The sequence below is a fragment of the Tetrao urogallus genome (genome assembly GCF_951394365.1).
Source record: "Tetrao urogallus genome assembly, chromosome: 20".
NCBI lineage: Eukaryota > Metazoa > Chordata > Aves > Galliformes > Phasianidae > Tetrao > Tetrao urogallus.
This window is the reverse complement of record NC_136833.1, coordinates 3,631,135-3,647,732: the sequence shown is the minus strand read 5'-3', so window position 1 is coordinate 3,647,732 and position 16,598 is coordinate 3,631,135. Positions and strand designations below refer to the sequence as shown.

Here is a 16,598-nt window from a genome sequence, read left to right as displayed (position 1 = left end):
TCATGTAGTTGTTATAGTTTACAACACTGCCATGAATAAAGCTATCAATGCTGGCAGGGTTTACACTAAGGGTTAAGAGGAGGAGGGAAAAAAAGGCATAGAGAGTGACAGCGTAAACACCAAAAGGAAGATCTCGGCCTTCTGTAACTGCTATCCATAGAAATGTTATCACCAACTGAACAGGACTGTGTCCTGGTACACAGAATGCTTTATGAGCGCATTAAGAGTTGCTCTCTGATATAAGACCTCGCTTTGATGTCGGTTTTCTTTCCTGATCTTTGAAACAGAGGATGAAAAAAAAAGCAAGAAAAAGGTCTCCAGGGTGAACGACCCACGAGACAACGTTTGGTTTGTTGCATTGCAAAGAAAAACATTCATCGGTCAAGACACCCAACTACAAAGCTCACACGTGAAGCACAAGTGGAGAGCAAGGCACACACAGGAGCACACGGACACCTCGCATGAGGAACACAGCTGCCCAAGAGGCCAAGCCAGCCCTCTGCCAGCTGGGGCTCGCTCGTTTCTTTATTGCTGCTCTTTTCCTCCTTTTCAGTTTGCTAGGTTGGTCCGTTTTGCTTTTTGCTTTGCAGGCCCTGGACTTTGCGATGTGAGCAGATGTGTGCCAAACACCACGATGGGTACAGCAGCAGCAGCACGTGAGCAACCAGCCTGCAACAGCCACGTGGCTTCAGGATGTAGCTTCATCTTCACACACATCAGGCAGCTCTGAGTCCCTGCCTCCTTCTCTGCTCCCTTGTTTTCTACATGAACAGCACAGAAACAGAGAGATTAGAGGTAAGTATGCAAAAAAAAATAAAATAAAATAAAAAATCAAGCAAGCTGTGTTTTTTCCAACAGGCAACCCGGGTCAATAGTGTTAATAGTAAGAGGGAATAGCAACAAACCAGCCTGCTGTGCTGGTACCATGTAGACAGGCTAGGGATATCCCAGCTCAGTGCACTGCAGTGCTATGTGACATTGCAGTTTTACAATTTGCTGGATAGCCCTGCAATATTTTTCAGTGCTGCCCACTCAGCTTCACCCTCCAAAATAAAAACAAACAAAGAAATCATCAACATTCTGCATCTGTGACAGCCCGTGACAAACCTGACCCTGAACTCTGAGCATGGACTGTTTACAAGGAGTCCAAAAGCAGCCCCTTCTTCACTGCTTATCGTCCCCCTCCTTAAACACTGCACCACCCTGAGCTCCCTGCTCAGCACAGCACGGCTCCCTGCCTGCCCTGCACCCAATGCTCACTGCCACCCCAAGCAGCTTTTGCCTTAGGAGGGGTGCAGCACAAAACAAGCTGACACGATGTCTGCACAGTGCTATGAATGTTCACTAAACTCAGTCTGTATGCATGGCAGCAGAGATCGAGGTGTTCATGCTCTGCATGGGAGCCAGGGCTCATGTGTGAGGCCTGAGGCTGAACGTGAGTCTCCACTAAATGTCTCTTTTAAAGAAATAAGACTATTCCTGCTGCATTCTTAAACCATGTGTAAGTAAAGCCCAAACTGTACTATTATCCAGATTGCACTGCTGTTAACCAGAGCAACCACAAAAATATCACAGCCTCTTAGTATTTATATGGGCTTGTGTGTCCATCAAGAGCCTCACAGCACCTGCAGCCTAAACATCTGCGGTACGGAACAGCGAAGGAGTGGGAAAACCTGCAGGGAGCTGAATGAGAGCATGCACACTCCTGGGAAATGCTTCACACCCCTTCCCAGCGCCCACTGAGTCAACTGTTAAACACCAAAGTTCTGCCCTCATTTGGGCTGCTGATGTCCTATTCCTCTCTTCCAAGAACACAGGCAAGCTGTGAGGGAGAAGAGATGCAGGGAAGTTTGGATTTCTGCTTGTTTACAGAAAACCATAAGCAAAAGAGGGCCCCTTCCATCACTTGGAAGTGGTTTTCTATGAACCGCAAGCACCGCTGCTGACCCGAGGGAGGCTGTGTGTGAACCTTAGGTTAACTGAGGTACAGCAGCTGTGGACTTCCTTCTGGGCCTGACCAGCTCCTCAGGACATTTTAGGTTCCTCTAGCTGGAGGCTGCTTCTTCAAGCCATGTCAGATGCAAAGGACCACAGCTGTGCTGTGCCTTCACTTCTGAAACAAGTCTTGAATGAAAAAAGACCATGCCTCACGAGCAAGGCTTCTTTCATCCCTTCCTCTCAGAAGGAAACACAAAAGAATGATGAATAGTAGCAATGGAAAAGTATATATAAACATTAGTGTCACACATACAGAGAATTACTGCAGTAAAATTGCTCCTATAGGAAGGGAGGATGGAGCAGAATGCTGTCACTACTGCACAAGTCACACAGGCTGAGGGGGGAGACATTTCTACAGCACCTGGGGGAAATATAAACACCAAATTACCTTAAAGATGGATGCAAATATATAGATGTGTTTAAGAGGAATCTGTCCCTGAGAGCAAAACAACGAGACAAAGGAAGAAAGTGATCATGAAGACAGTGACAGCAGGCAAACAAGCTTGTATTTCTGCACCTAACAAGCCTAGCAAGCAGAATGAAATGGTGGACAGAGCATCAGTTAAGCCTACTTGCAGCCCAAAGGAGAGATGAGGATGAGCACTGCTAGCACTGACACAAATCCACTTCAGCTCCTACCTCTGCCAAAAGCCCCTGGCTGCTTCCAGCACACTGCTGACAGCCATAAGCACTTACCTGGGCCTCTCTATTTGGCATTTTGAGTGGGAGGGTTAATGTCCTGCCATGGTCACAGAGTTAGCAGCATGTACCATGGCTGATGCTATCAGGCAGAGGCACGTGAGCACGGGGTCTGTCAGTACAGGATCCTCCTGATGGTGAGTCTTTGTCAGAAGAAAATCCCACGCCACATTTGGTGATTTAGTCAGATTGTGAGAACACCTACCTGCACCGTGGGACACAGCTCTTCCACGAGACAAACAACTCTCTTTAGAATGAGAATTAAAATGGCTATTGGTTGGGTTTGGCTCTGTTCTGACAGAATCTACGCTACCTATCCGAAATCTTCCTGACTGAAGAAACTGATGCTGAACACCAGCAGAGACCAAGGCAGTATTTTAAGTAGAAATGCCAGGCAAACCCAGCCTGTAACTGTTACCTTGTTAAAGATGATGCTGAAAACATAGCTGGCCTTAGTGATCTCTGCAGTGTATTTCTGAGCAGCCCCATAGCAGCAAGCCCCAGGACTTTCTCAGCACAAGGCCCTCACAGAGCAGGTACCTCTGTGCCACTTTGGGAGAAGCTATTCCTGGTGTGAGACTTGGCTCAGCTGTCAGCCACATTTCCCTCCCAGCTTGCTCAGTTCCACCCTACATGCACAGAAAGGCCCTAAGGACAGTGACAGCTCTCTCAGAGCAGGGCAGGCTGCCTAAATAGAGACTGATTCCCCATACAGCCACGTGTCATCAATAGCAGTAGCAGCCATAATGGGAAAGTAAATTGGGTCTGTCAAAACACAGCAATTAATTTGATAGGTAGTAGTTGCAATAAATGAGCATAATAAAATGTAGTGAAACCAGTGCTGACTCAATTAGGAGAAATCTAGAGCAAGCAGAAGAAATATGGCAAATACGAACAGAAACCCAGAACTTAGCTTTGAACAATGAACAGCTGGCTTAAAAAAAATAAGCCTCTGTATACTGCAACTGGAAAAATTAAGTAGTGATCAGTGTGTCTTTGCAGATACTATAAAACAACAGGGCTGAACCTGGCCATGGTCTGCAGGATCTGCAAGGCTTGATGAACCACTGCAACTTCTGGGGGGTTCTGTACGAAAGGCAGAGCCAGAGGTGACTGCCTGCCTCGTGCCTGTGCTGCCAGGACACTCAGCCCCAGTGACCCAAGGGGTTGAAGTGGCAGACGGCAGCTCTCACACACAGCTTGTAGGTGTGCATGGGTGAGGCAGGCGTTGCAAAAGAGTTTTTTCATTTTAATTCCCCTCTGACTCCCTGGTGAATGTGCCTGCCATTCCAACAGCTGCCTTTTTTACTTTTCTGTGCTATTAAACAAAGTAATACACAGAAGTGTGGAGAGGACTGAGTCTTCCAGGTCTAAGCAGAGCTAAAGTAGCCTTTCCCCTGCCAGTACTAATTTAAAAATTCCTTCAGATCACTAATGCCTTACTGGCATCCTCTAAAGAAACAAAAGCTACTGCAAACACAAAAGACCTCCTCATATTACAAAGACTTCTGCCCATACAATTTCTGCACATAACGTTTCCAAAACCAGAGCCTAGCTTGCTGTTTACACGTATAAGGAGATCAAGAAGAAATCAGGGAAAATTCATCTAAAAGATTAACTGTTTCCTCCTCTGAATACCAAAGAGTGAGGCATTCAGCTGGCTCCTTTTTCTTCTCAAGTGAAGAAGTCATGTCCAAGTGTTCTCTGCTCTCTGCCTATACAACTTCATGGTGCCTGCCAGTTCAGACACCCAGACTTGGACACCAGACAAACCACATCATTTCATTTCTAGCTTATAAAACTCAAAAGCTGTTCATCTGATACCTTTTTATTATCCAGGAAAAGGAAAGATTAAAGCACCCAATAGATACCCTTATTTTTGTCCACCTATCTCAAGTGGATCTTTGATCACAGCATACTAACTAACAGCTTAAAAACCAGGCCAAGCTTAGTACCTTAAGTGTGTTTAGGCCAAAACCACCTTAGAGAAATAACTCCATCTATAAGGAGCCTTCAAGCTTGTTTTACTGCATTGTATTTTAACCCTGGAAGACTTGAAGCAGAATTCAGCCTCAATATTTTAGGCAAAAGTGAGTTTTGTCCTTAAATGATAGGGAAAATATTTGTAAATGGCTTCCCTTGTCTCTTCTGTGCACTTTTACACTGCACACACGGCAGAGCCAGGCAAGGCTGCATATACATACATCAGCAGGTTCCCTGGAGCAGACATGGACCTCTCCTCCCGCCTGGTCTGAACTTCAAATGGATTTCCAAAGGAGCGTTTTCTTAGCATGGCCTTCACTAGGATCTTTGAGGAAGAAAAACAGACTGCTGAGAACATCCCCCTGAAGTTAGTTGAAAAGAGTCAAACAACAGCTTCTTTAATAATTCAGCAGACATTTAACAGCATTACATCTAGAGCACGTACCAGAAAAACCCACGAAACAGCCACTTCCAAGCAGTCTCAGCATCATTTGCTTAGGCAGTGAGCTCAGATTCCTGGACACAGACCATTGCTGGCAAGAGTCAAAGCACATCTTTGTGCAGCTGACCGCTGCCTATTGCTCATAAGCAAGAAGGCAGCCCCAGAGCTCTCCTGGGCCAGGAGCACACATGTACCCTCTAAACCTGCTTTACCAGTTGAGAGCTTCAAAGTGTCATGCTCTTGGCTCATTCAAATGAACTGCTCTGGTTTATACATACCACAGCAGGCAAACTTGGGATGGTCTTCACTGAGTTCTTCACTTCCTCCTCTGTGACCTCCACCACAGTACAGTGCTCCTCTTCCAGGGGCAGAGGCTCCTCACCACCCTTGGTTAGCCATGGATGTACCTACATGGGGAGGAACACAGACTGCTCAAAGTCTGCCACTCAAAATCAATGAATGCAACTCCAAAGCACTTCCCACTATCATTGGCTGTGGCTTCCTGGGCACGGAGGGAAGGGATGTCACTTTTCTTCTCAAAGTTCAACCTTCCTATCATCAGCTTTAGCAGAAAACGTGTTGGTGTTGGCCTGAAACAAAGCAGAGAATAGTAGTGTGCCCTCTAAGGGATGCTAATGTGTCCCTGAGAAATATTGCTGATTCAAGGCTTCAGTGAGAGGTGAAAGGAGGACAGAAAGCACGTGCTAAAAACAGAATGAAAGCAAACTCTGCAAAGCACTGTGCTCTGTCAGGACTATTTGTTCTCTGTGTTAATAGGCATCCCCCAAGTAATACTGATAGAAGCAAACGTGATGCCTTGAGACCATCACCACACAAGTACTAGACAAGGAAGGCATTGCCAGCCCCTGTAACACAGGTCTAGCATTCACAGTATGGCCTCTGCAGCTCACAGTTCCCACGACAATGTTGATTCTACTGGGGATTCACTGAATCAGCCAGATTTTGAGTAATTTTAATTTAAATAAGTAAACAAGAGAGCTTTTGTCAATATTCCCCAAGCAAGCAGCAGCAATAGAACACTGCAAAATGAGCACTCTCCCTTTCTGTGTCAGTTTGCCAGAAAAAGCTCACAAAACAAATATTGGGAACAGCTCTGCCCCATTAGGAGGTATCAAAAAAATCAGTTGAGACAAAAGACTGCAGTATCAATGCTCAATTTACCTTAATTTCAGGGACTGTTATCCTTGTTTCTGGATTTTTATCAAGCATGCGTAAGATCAGCTCCTTGAGCTCGTCACTTATCTGTAATCTGAGTAAAGAAAACAGCAGCATACAGTTAACAAGAGAACTGCCAGTGCCCAAGGCACACATAGTCCCTCCTGCAGTTACTTGTTAGAAAAGCTGCTCGAAAGGTATTTTCTCTGCAAACCAGCTAGAAAAAGGAAGATTTAGTTTTCTTGGTTCCTTCTCAGACATGATGGCCACTGCTAAGATATTTAGTTACACTCTTCTGCCAACTAACACAGCTGTGCATTTCTTACCTGTACAGCTCAGTCCCAGGATACTGAAAGGAGGAAAGGAACAGATGTGACTAAGAGATGGAAATACATCTGACTTCTCAGCACTGTTTCTAAGACTAAATGATAAGACTGCCTGAACCCAGAAGCCACTCTATTCTCATTAAGCCCTCGGTCCTGCTGGCCCTCCCATCTCTAGTCTGAAGACTTCAATGACTTCTGTTGCTAATGATGTAAGCCATATCTTTAAAAACACACTTGATCTGTACAATCAGAAAGTGCTACTGAAATAAAATGCCTCATATGACACAACTGCATTAGGTTCTTGAAAACCTGTATCACAAATGCCTTTCAATGAAGTGTGTACGTGCATGGAGATGGATTTGGCAACATAAAACGTCACTTGCCAGCAGGGCTGGATCTCAGTGCTAACATCAGATTCAAAACACTGATGAGAACCAGGTACTGCGCCCACCTCCTCTGCACCCTCCCCAAGAAGAGGAAGGAATAAACTATCATAAAACTGCATGAAGATCAAATCATAATAAGGGATATTTTAGTCTGATGAAATCATAGCTGCTGTTCAATAATTTATGAGTACTTTACGTGCATTTGGGTTATGGGATCTTTCACAACCAACCACAAGAAAACACAGTGGGAAGGGACAGAAGGTGAGCGCAATTTAGAGCGAACATCAAGTATCTACAGTGAACAGGCAATATAGCCCAGGCATGGGGAATGGCAGGAGGAGTTCTCAGAGACTTCCCACATCCAAGGCTGCACTCCAGGTGATGTTTTAGGTGGGAATGGGAAGAACTGTGCTGTTCTTAAGATGAGCTCCAGACACAGAGGAGCAGCTATGGAGAGTGAAAGAGCATTCAGCAGGTCAAAATAAACAGACTCCTGAAGGAGGACCGCTCTGAGACAGAAGTGCAGTGGTGTTTGTAAAATATTTTACATCAGATCTGTGCCAAACTAGCAACATGTTAACTTAAAATACAAGACATAGATTAAATAACCACCTAACATTTCTGGCACCACACTGATTTCTACACAACAGGATGAATGCTATAAGGAAAAGCCCTGCAAATAAGACTGCAAAGCTCCTAGTGGGTTATAACTAGGTAACTGACTGCCTTACCCTGCCTCTGTTTTCCCTTCTCTCTATTCTGCCAGGGTTCATCTTGTAGCCCATGTCATTTTTCATTTGAAAAGTCTGTGCAATCTGCAATTTCTCATAGTCACAGCACTGTAACAGCTTTCAGGAAAACACCAAGCATCACAGAGTTCAGCACCCATTTGATGCTGAGGCATTTGTCAATCCCATACATCGCTTTACAGGGTGCCTGCAGGCAGCAAGGTCAGGGGATATCGTCCTGAAATTCAGCTCTTTACCAGGAAGAGCTACGCAGAGCTTCTGGCTCTCTTAGCACGTGCCTGACCAGAAACTCCTCCAGTGTGCTTTTTAGCCACGCCAGGATCACCAGGGTGCAAGCTGCAGCTAACCTCGTTCATCTCATGTCACGCCAAGGACTGAACGACATGAACGAGAACGCTGGAGTGATAAATATTTACCCTAGCATCTCTAAGGGAAGGGAAGGGACGGCATGGGTACAGTCCGCTTCATCAAAGGTTGTCAGGGAACAGGCAATGAATTTCCATGTCTGCACAAAGGAATGCGTCTTTTGTAGCCATGGTGAAATAAATTGAAACCAAAATATTCCTAACTGTAACGAGGTGCTAATTCCGTGGGAGGTCAGTGTGGACTCAGCCCAGTGAATTCCAGCTTTACGTACGTCTTCGTTACTGATTTCATCTCATGGATAGATGCGGTTTAGACAGATGTCAACACCCAGCAGCTCTACTTATCCAACAGCCTACTGAGGGGTACAGCTTTTTCTTAGATCGAGAGACCAGGTGACTGAGAAGTCCAAATAAACTGCAGAGCCGCATTACTGCTGGAGGAAATGTCTGAATGAAGAAAATGTTCTTAGCACAACCCAGTTAGCCCGTTAAATGTTAATAACTTACTGCAGAGACAGATGGGAACAGTCACTTGTAAGCTGACTGCTAACCCAAATATATGATGGCTGAGAGGACAGGCATTCTGCCAGAACCTAAGCAAGCAGAGAGACTAGAAAGGAGACTAGAGAGAAACAAACTATTTATTTTTATTTGTTGCTGCAGTGCTGTTACAGACCAAGTCCTGCATCTGCTACAGAACAATAGGTGGAAACACAGCAATGTAGCGTGAACGGCCAGCCTTTGTGCTCTCAGTGCCTGACGCCCTGTTATGTGCCAAATCTCACCAACCATCAGAACTAACCCATACCAGTGACCAGGGCCACCGGGGCCTGTGTTTGACACCAAACAAGTGCTTAGGTCTTTAGGAGCAGAGATGAGCCCCACAAAGTCCTCAGTGTGGCTCCATCAGCCCAAGCAGAGATTGCTTCATCGGAGCTATCTGCAGCGGCTGTGCTTCACAGTCAGTGGAGAGGTAATTAATACAGCCAGTGGAGTCTGGGTTATGAGTCATCCTATCTAAAGCAGATGTCTAAAATAGGACATTCTAAGTACCCATTTCTCTTTCCAGACTCAAAAGGAAGCCTGGGATTGCTGAAGCAGTGGCCCAGCCCCTCACTGTGAACGTCTAAAAATTCAGTGAGTGTATCACAGATAATGTAACAGTGGATATTTGTACATTATCTGGGGTTGTCTGGCAATATCTCTCCCTTCCTCTCTAATAACAGATGTACTTTACAATAGATTTTTGATCTCCTCACCCTTGTTTTGAATCAATTTTATTTCTAAAAAAATCATGCTTTTTGTAACTAGGAACAAGAAGAGAGACTCCAAAAGAGTGGTATATAAGCCCAAGTTTGCCAGCACACAAGACAAATCCACATCTTCTTAGATTGCATTGGATAAGGCAGGTTTGGGACTCTGCAGGTTGTGGGACAAGTACCCTTCAGGAGACATTTCCCAGCTCCAAGGTAGATCTGTGTAAGCTGTGGGTGTTTACTCAGACCAAGTCCAAGGTCTGAGTATTATCATAATTAACAAATTACTATAGAAAGCCAACATACTGAATCTTTCCAGCTATTAGCCAGATAGCAGAAGTACAAAACTTCAATGAATCCCAGCTTCCAGCAAGTAAGCTGAGGCAGAACTCAGTGGACCCATAATTCAATCCCCCTACTTCCACCAAAAGTCTCAAGAGCAATTCTCTTTAGTTTTCATCTGCAATGTACAAACATAAGCAGCAAAGGCAGCTGCAATGCTTTTACAGCAATGCTGGCACAACACTCATATGAAGGACCCAGGAGAATGCAAAGAACCTCACCTGCTTCTGTCCATCCCTCAATGGTGATCCACCAGCACTTATACTGCACAGCAAGCAATGCCAAAGACTGATCTTTACTTTACAGTAGCTGAGTAAAGTTTACTTACTTTTCTGGGAACTCCACAGGCTTGCTCTTGATCTTGTTATGAAGACCCAGAATATATTCATCTATAAAAGGACACTGTAAAACAAACAAAGATTTCCCAGTTGTCAAAGATCTTGGCACCGCTTTGGTGTTTGCCATTCATTCAGTAGAAGTGAACTTCCTGTGTGCACTGTCTGGATTTGATGTGGAAATGGAAGTAAAATCTCCTCCACGAAATAAAGCCATTTCTTTAAAATAAGTAAATATATAAAGAAGAAAAGCAGAGGGACCAAACAAATACAGAACTTGCCGGTGACAGCCCTCTCTATCCAGCCTCCTATGCGACCATTCTCCTTTTCTCTGCTACATTTTTCTATCTGTAGCACAGAAATACTGATACTGACTGACCTGCTTCACTGCTTGAAGACCTGTGTGGCAAGCATAATTTAGAGTCAGGTATTATTATTTAAACACCTGTTTTTCCATTCTGAGTACAGGGGTCAGCTCTTGAAGTCCCTTCTCATCTGCAGGGTGATTTGGGAAAACAGAAGCGTGTGGAAAGAAGACCTCTGTTTCTAACATTTGCCTTTATTTGGAAAGGAATGAGCGAAAAGACAGGCAGGCAGACACTCTCATACAGGGCTCCAGCATCTGAAAGCCAGCTTACCTTCCCATAAACAAAGCAGTACAGGGTAATTCCCATGGCCCATACATCAAGTGCCTGAAAGAAAGCAAGTGCAGGCAGTAAATTAGATGCAACACAGAGGATAGAAATGAGCTGGATTTTCCCACTGACTCACAGAATTACTTGCACACATTTAACATTTTATGTTTAATTTTATTGCACAGAGTGTCTCTGAAGTTGGGCTCCCAAAGGCATTTATGGCCTTCATGGGGAAAGAGAACTGTGCTGGCTCAGACATCACCACACTTGTCTTTGCTGTGAAGGGCACTGACCAGTGAGCAGTCCTTTCTTCCTATAGAAGATGACAGCTCCAGGCTGAACCTCAAGGAACAGCTGAACTTCAAGTCTTCTTCCAAGTTTAAAAGGAAAAAAAAAAAAAAGACTAAAAGCAACAGCTAGACCCTATTCTAACACCTGCATTACAATATTCATCCACATTCCTCACTTTCAGAGTAAAAAGATACGACTTTGGTGCCCAGCAACCTTCTGTGAATCATGATTACTTTGGAAGGAAATGGGGATTTTTGTCCTTCCTTGCCAAGCAGGAAAAGGGCCCTATTGGACTCTAACCTGCCTCCTTGTCTTGGCAGGGGCTTGACAAAAAGTCCAGCTACCTGCTGTACAGAACAACCAACATGAGTTTTGCCTGAACACAAAATCAGAGCTTTGATTTTAATTGAAAACAATCCACTGTGCCAATCTACACCATAATGCCAGAGAGAGCAAAATGCAAAGGATGTAGGTGTGGTGCTACCCTTTGTGCAGGGCCTGTGAGATCCCAGCACACACTGGCCGTGAGCCGCGACCTACCTTTCCACTGAAACTTTTGCCCGTGTCTGAAATGGCCTCTGGTGCCATGAAGGCTGGTGTTCCTGCTGTGCTGGAAAGCTGGGCATCGTTCCCTTCAAATTGATTACTGACTCCAAAATCAGCAATTTTAACATGTCCATCATCTCCTAAGAGCAAATTGGAAGGCTTGATATCCCGGTGAATGATCTTCTGGTAGTGCACTAAGAAAAGAAGACAAGAATATGGTTTGCCATGGTAGCTGATCCACCCAAACAAAATCCTTTCTGCAAAGATGCAAATAGAGGTGCAGACTCACACATCCTGCTCTGAAAGCAGGAATCTTTCATTACAAGCTATCTACGAAGTAATGTTGCAGCTGCAATAAAGCAATTTTTTGGATGCTCAGGAAAGAAGCAGCAGGGAGCTGTAGAAAAATGACTCCTAGGAACGCAGAGGAAAAAATTTAAATCAAAGAACAGCTTTCAGAACATGAAATGCCCCCAAAAGCAGAGCTGTAGAAAATCCAGCAGACTGTATTGAACAGAAGTGGAAATGCTCCAGTTCTTACTGCCTTTCCCAGGACCCCTGCACCCCACTGCTCCCCCAGCCTCAATTATCATTTTCACATTTGCTTTTGACATCTCATAGGAAACATGCAATTGGGAGAGGAAAATACTGATCTTATCCTTTCCTGGTTTACAAACCTGTTTAGCACATTGCCACAGAAGCAACCTGCCCTACAGAGCAAATCAGCTTGTGTTTTAGGAGCAAGAATGAACAACCTCCACGTAACCGTTCTACTCTTCCCAAGAAAGCTTTCCAGCAGGCCTTGCCTGAGGAAGAGAAATCACATTTGCAGATATTTTTTTCTGCAAGGACCTCTCCTTAGGTTAAAGCAATGCTGATTGATGTTGTCCTTGGCACATGAAAGAGAGCCTCAAACACATGCAGACATCTAGGATCACTTCCATGTAACTCATCTGGGCAGCACACTGAGGCTGGGTGGGAGAGCTTTCAGAGGCGTTGTGTTAAGCAGCGCGCTGTGGGCAGCTGACTCATTAGCAGCACACACACCCACAGGTAAAGTGAGATGCTCCATTCCCCTAAGAGCTGATCTGGAGACACAACAGACAAAAGCCTGATGGAGAGCATTAGTTAAAAACACTGGTGGTTACATCCTCTTCCAGATGTGCAACAACTGTGTGGCCATGCTGCAATGTGAGCCAGTTAATGCTGTAACAGCCTGGCTAGACAGTCAGATTAACACTGAAAGCTCTGCGACAACAGTAATTATGAGGAGACATCTGCTATGCAGCAAAGCTGGTGGCAAGCTGACATTTCATTATGGTAATGGAGGTAGAGCAAAAAAGGAAAATGGGGAGAGGGGAAGTGATGTTTCCCTTCAGGAAATGACTAGATGCCCTTCACGCACATGACTGGGTGCAGGCTGCTGAGCAATATGCCTTATCCTACAGAGCTGAGATTCCCCAAACCTCTACAAAAATACAGGCTACAAAAACATGTAGACCATCCCCAGAGCTAAGCCTGAGAACAGAGGGGTCTGCACTAGGGAAGCAGGCACTCTGGGCTCTTCACTATTTTTTCCCCATACTATTTATCTCATAAAACACATTCCCTGCCTTTGAGCAATTGAATGAAAGTAGAAGGTCTGTTTGCCAGTTGCTCTGTTTGTTAAGTGCCCACAGCAGCCTGGTGCTCAGTGTGTCTGAGCAATGCAGCAATATGAACAAAGAAGTAGAAAACATCCTTTGCAAAAAGTAGTCCAACACTGGAGTCAATGAATATTTGTGCCTCACAGACCAGAACATGCATTCTTGACATGAGCATTAGGAACAGTGATAGTCTATGACCTAGACCGCTCAGAGGAGAAAATCAGCACAAGTGCCTCTGGGGCAGCAAAGCACAGGCTGTGCTTTCAAAAGTGAGACTGACATGTCCCAGGGCATTGCAATGCAACGTCAGCCAGGGGCAAACCTGGCACACAATTTAAATAGCAGTAAACTGAGATGTGAAGGAAACAAGCACAGAGGGGATGTGGCTGGCCAGGTCAGGAATGGTGGTGCTGGGAGCAGTGCCCAACCCACACACCATGCTGCTTTGCAGTGCAGTGTAGGTGACAGCAATGAAAGTTCTGCACCAGTTGGCTTGAAAAACTTATCCTTAAAGCATGTCTTCTGTCTAGCTGCCTTGTGGAAAGGCAACAGCCATAAAGAGAAGTGGACATGGGACAGAAATCATGCACCAAGCACCAGTGCAAACGACTGAGGCTCCATCACAGCTACAAACACAAAGAGCTTTAGTTCATGCCTGCCAAGAAATGATCTGGTGTAGAGCTACTAAACTGATGAAGGCAACCTGAAATCAGTTTTCTGTTCTGAAGAAATGCAGTTCTTAAAGTCCTTGGTGCTTTACAGCAGGGCTGGCTGGAGGCTGGCCAGCCATGCAGTGGGGTGCTCCAGCAGTGACATAGGCACCGCTGCAGTGCAACACAAAAGGAGGCTGGGGACAGGGCTGTCTTGTAGGACAAGTATGTATTAAACCAGTGTGATCTGCATTTCCAGTAGAATACGCAGAGGAAAAGATGGTGTTATCCTTGTAGAACTCTAAAGGGAGAGCTGAGCATCTCAGAAATAAAAGCCAACCACTAGCAATACCCTCCAGATTGCTAATGACTGTACAAAAGGGACAACAGCACAAGGAACACACAACTCACTGAGCCATCTCTAAGCAGGTGACAGCCAAAGTCAGTCAAAAGGGAGTAAAAAGCAGCCATCAGCACAAATTAACTCACACATTTCATCACTCTGAAGTGTCTGAGAGCAAGAAACACACAAAACACAGCAATTCCCACGTATATGGATTTGTCTGTATCCTTCCCAGGGTTAAAACTGAAGCAGAGCTGGCCAAAGCAGATTGCTTAACTGAAGCTGCTTCAACAAACTGATGAAATAGTTTCCCTCGTTGCTGTTATCTGGAAATGATTTTGCTCTTAAGAGTAGGTCAGCAGCTCACCATAACAACTCCTCTGTGCTCCAAGATGCTCTGCACTTTCTTTCTTGACAGGACTAATTAAAAAAAATAAATCGATAGCAATTCATAATGAAAATGAAACAATGTAAGATATCACAGAGCCCTTAGGAGAAAGTCTGATTCTGGAGAGCTCCATTAAATTTGGTTTTATTAGAGACATGCTTCAGTTTCGTGGAAAGGTAATGGTATTTCAGGCTAATCTGCATCTGAATAACAAACAATCCCATGAATTTGTAGAACATTTCAGAGGCATAGTTCCCAAAATGCATTAGAAATAGCTGTTTGCTGAACCTCACAGATGCCCAATGATTAGAGCAGGCATGAAAAGTAAGGGTGCACGCACTGCATTTTCCATCACAACCTGTGTCTGAAAGCCTGGCCAGGCACATCCAAAATTGGACTCGGTGAAATCCTGGTTGTCTTCTGCCATCCAGGTCACTCCAAGCCTTCAAAACAGTCCAGGTGCTGACTCCCCAGGGGATGAATTTGTACTTCCAGCTTACAAAACATGTCCAGTTAGGACAATGTTTTGGTACACACTGAACATCATCTCCATGAAAAGCCAGTGGGTGTTGTTGGAAGGGTGTTAAAGGAAAGCACAGGCTTGCATTGCCTCTGAACATCAGAGCCAAATGACTTGACAAACAACAAAAAAAATCTTGCAGGAAGCCAATCCTACAAGTGTCATCAGTGCAATAACAAGCACGTTGTACCCAGGGAGCTCTCACCACTCAACTGTACCCTTGCCTCTCAGGAAGCTGTGGGTCTGGGAGCATTGCAACTGCAACCTGCGCTGTGTGGGTTAGTGCTGCACTGAAAAGCAATGATCAGGCAGGGCACTGCAGTGGACGGGGCTGGAGAAAGGGGCAGATTTGGGTGAGGATCTCTGCTACTAGGCCAGCTGGCTCCTCTCTGTGTGAGCAGCACACGACCCTGCCTGGGCCCTCCACAGGCCTCCTGCAGCTCTGCCACTCTGCCACTCTGCTCCACCACCGCCTGTTAGCAAAGCCCTGCTGAGCAAATCACTTATTTCTGTTCAGACCCTTTGCTGTCTTCAGTTGAACAAACCAGCTTTTTTTTCCCCACAGCATGCAACTATGCTGCCATTTCAAAAATGCTCCTCAACTCAGATACCACGGGTTATTCGGGGTCTAAGTAGGCTTTCCTCTTCATTCAGAAACAAGTGCCTGGGAAATGTCTACCTATGTTAACAGCCAGTGAAGACCAAGAAGGAACTGAGAGCAGCGCTAGGAAAAGAAAAATGAGAGATTGTTCCCTAGCCCTTTTTAAAAAAAGGGTGCCTTTTACTGCATAGCCTTCTGGAAACCTCAGAGCTCCAGCAGATTAATACCAACTTGCTAAAAGCCCATTTAAAAGCTGCATGTATAAAATTTTCACAATGCACTAACACATCCTGCTATTTACTCAGGCTGATGTTGAATCATACTTGATTAAAAACAGAGTCCCATTTCCATTCAAGGGCAAAAGCAATCCATATGGTGCTACTGCAGAGTCTGTTTAGTATTACTTTCACATTACCCCTGTAGCAAAGAAATGATTTAACACTCTCCCAAGGAAGCTGCTGCACCACCATCCAGAGCTTAAAAGAGAGGCTGCTCTTTGAAGCAAGCCTCCCCACTGATCTGCTGCGCACTCAGAATGAGCCAGAGGAAATGGATGCAGTGCACTGTACAACAGAATCACCTCCCATCCTTAGCTCATTTCAGGGGGTACGGTTCAGTGGCTGGGGTAAGGATCCCAGGCTGATTTTCCCAGCTCTATTCACTAGCTTGACACTGTTCTTCTACTGATCCAACAAACCTCATCCGCTGGAATATGCAGCTGGACAAGCCCTTTCAGAAGAGCCTGGTGAAGAGATGGGAGTCCAGCTTCCTTACTGGTTTGTGGTAGAGATGCTCAACCTTTTTAGCCAGGACAGCCATGTTACAGAATAACTCAGGCCCAAGTCTGCCTTCTACACCTGCCATCCAAACCACATGAGCACAGCAGTCACAGACAGAACAGCTTCCTGCTGTGGCTACACA

At 45.2% G+C, this 16,598-nt stretch overlaps 1 protein-coding gene across 1 annotated transcript in view; it reads right to left on the bottom strand.

The window, feature by feature from the left end:
- Nucleotides 1-688: 688 nt before the first annotated feature.
- The window catches only part of CAMKK1 (calcium/calmodulin dependent protein kinase kinase 1), a gene marked incomplete at both ends in the record, with an annotated part of 44,363 nt that continues 28,453 nt past the window's right edge, over nucleotides 689-16,598 (bottom strand). Inside the window, 8 exons of the mRNA XM_079545267.1 lie at nucleotides 689-761; nucleotides 2,387-2,434; nucleotides 4,902-5,005; nucleotides 5,401-5,529; nucleotides 6,305-6,392; nucleotides 10,051-10,124; nucleotides 10,696-10,749; nucleotides 11,524-11,723. Of these exons, the coding sequence (XP_079401393.1) occupies nucleotides 689-761; nucleotides 2,387-2,434; nucleotides 4,902-5,005; nucleotides 5,401-5,529; nucleotides 6,305-6,392; nucleotides 10,051-10,124; nucleotides 10,696-10,749; nucleotides 11,524-11,723 (770 nt within the window). The remainder of the gene's footprint in view (nucleotides 762-2,386; nucleotides 2,435-4,901; nucleotides 5,006-5,400; nucleotides 5,530-6,304; nucleotides 6,393-10,050; nucleotides 10,125-10,695; nucleotides 10,750-11,523; nucleotides 11,724-16,598) is intronic.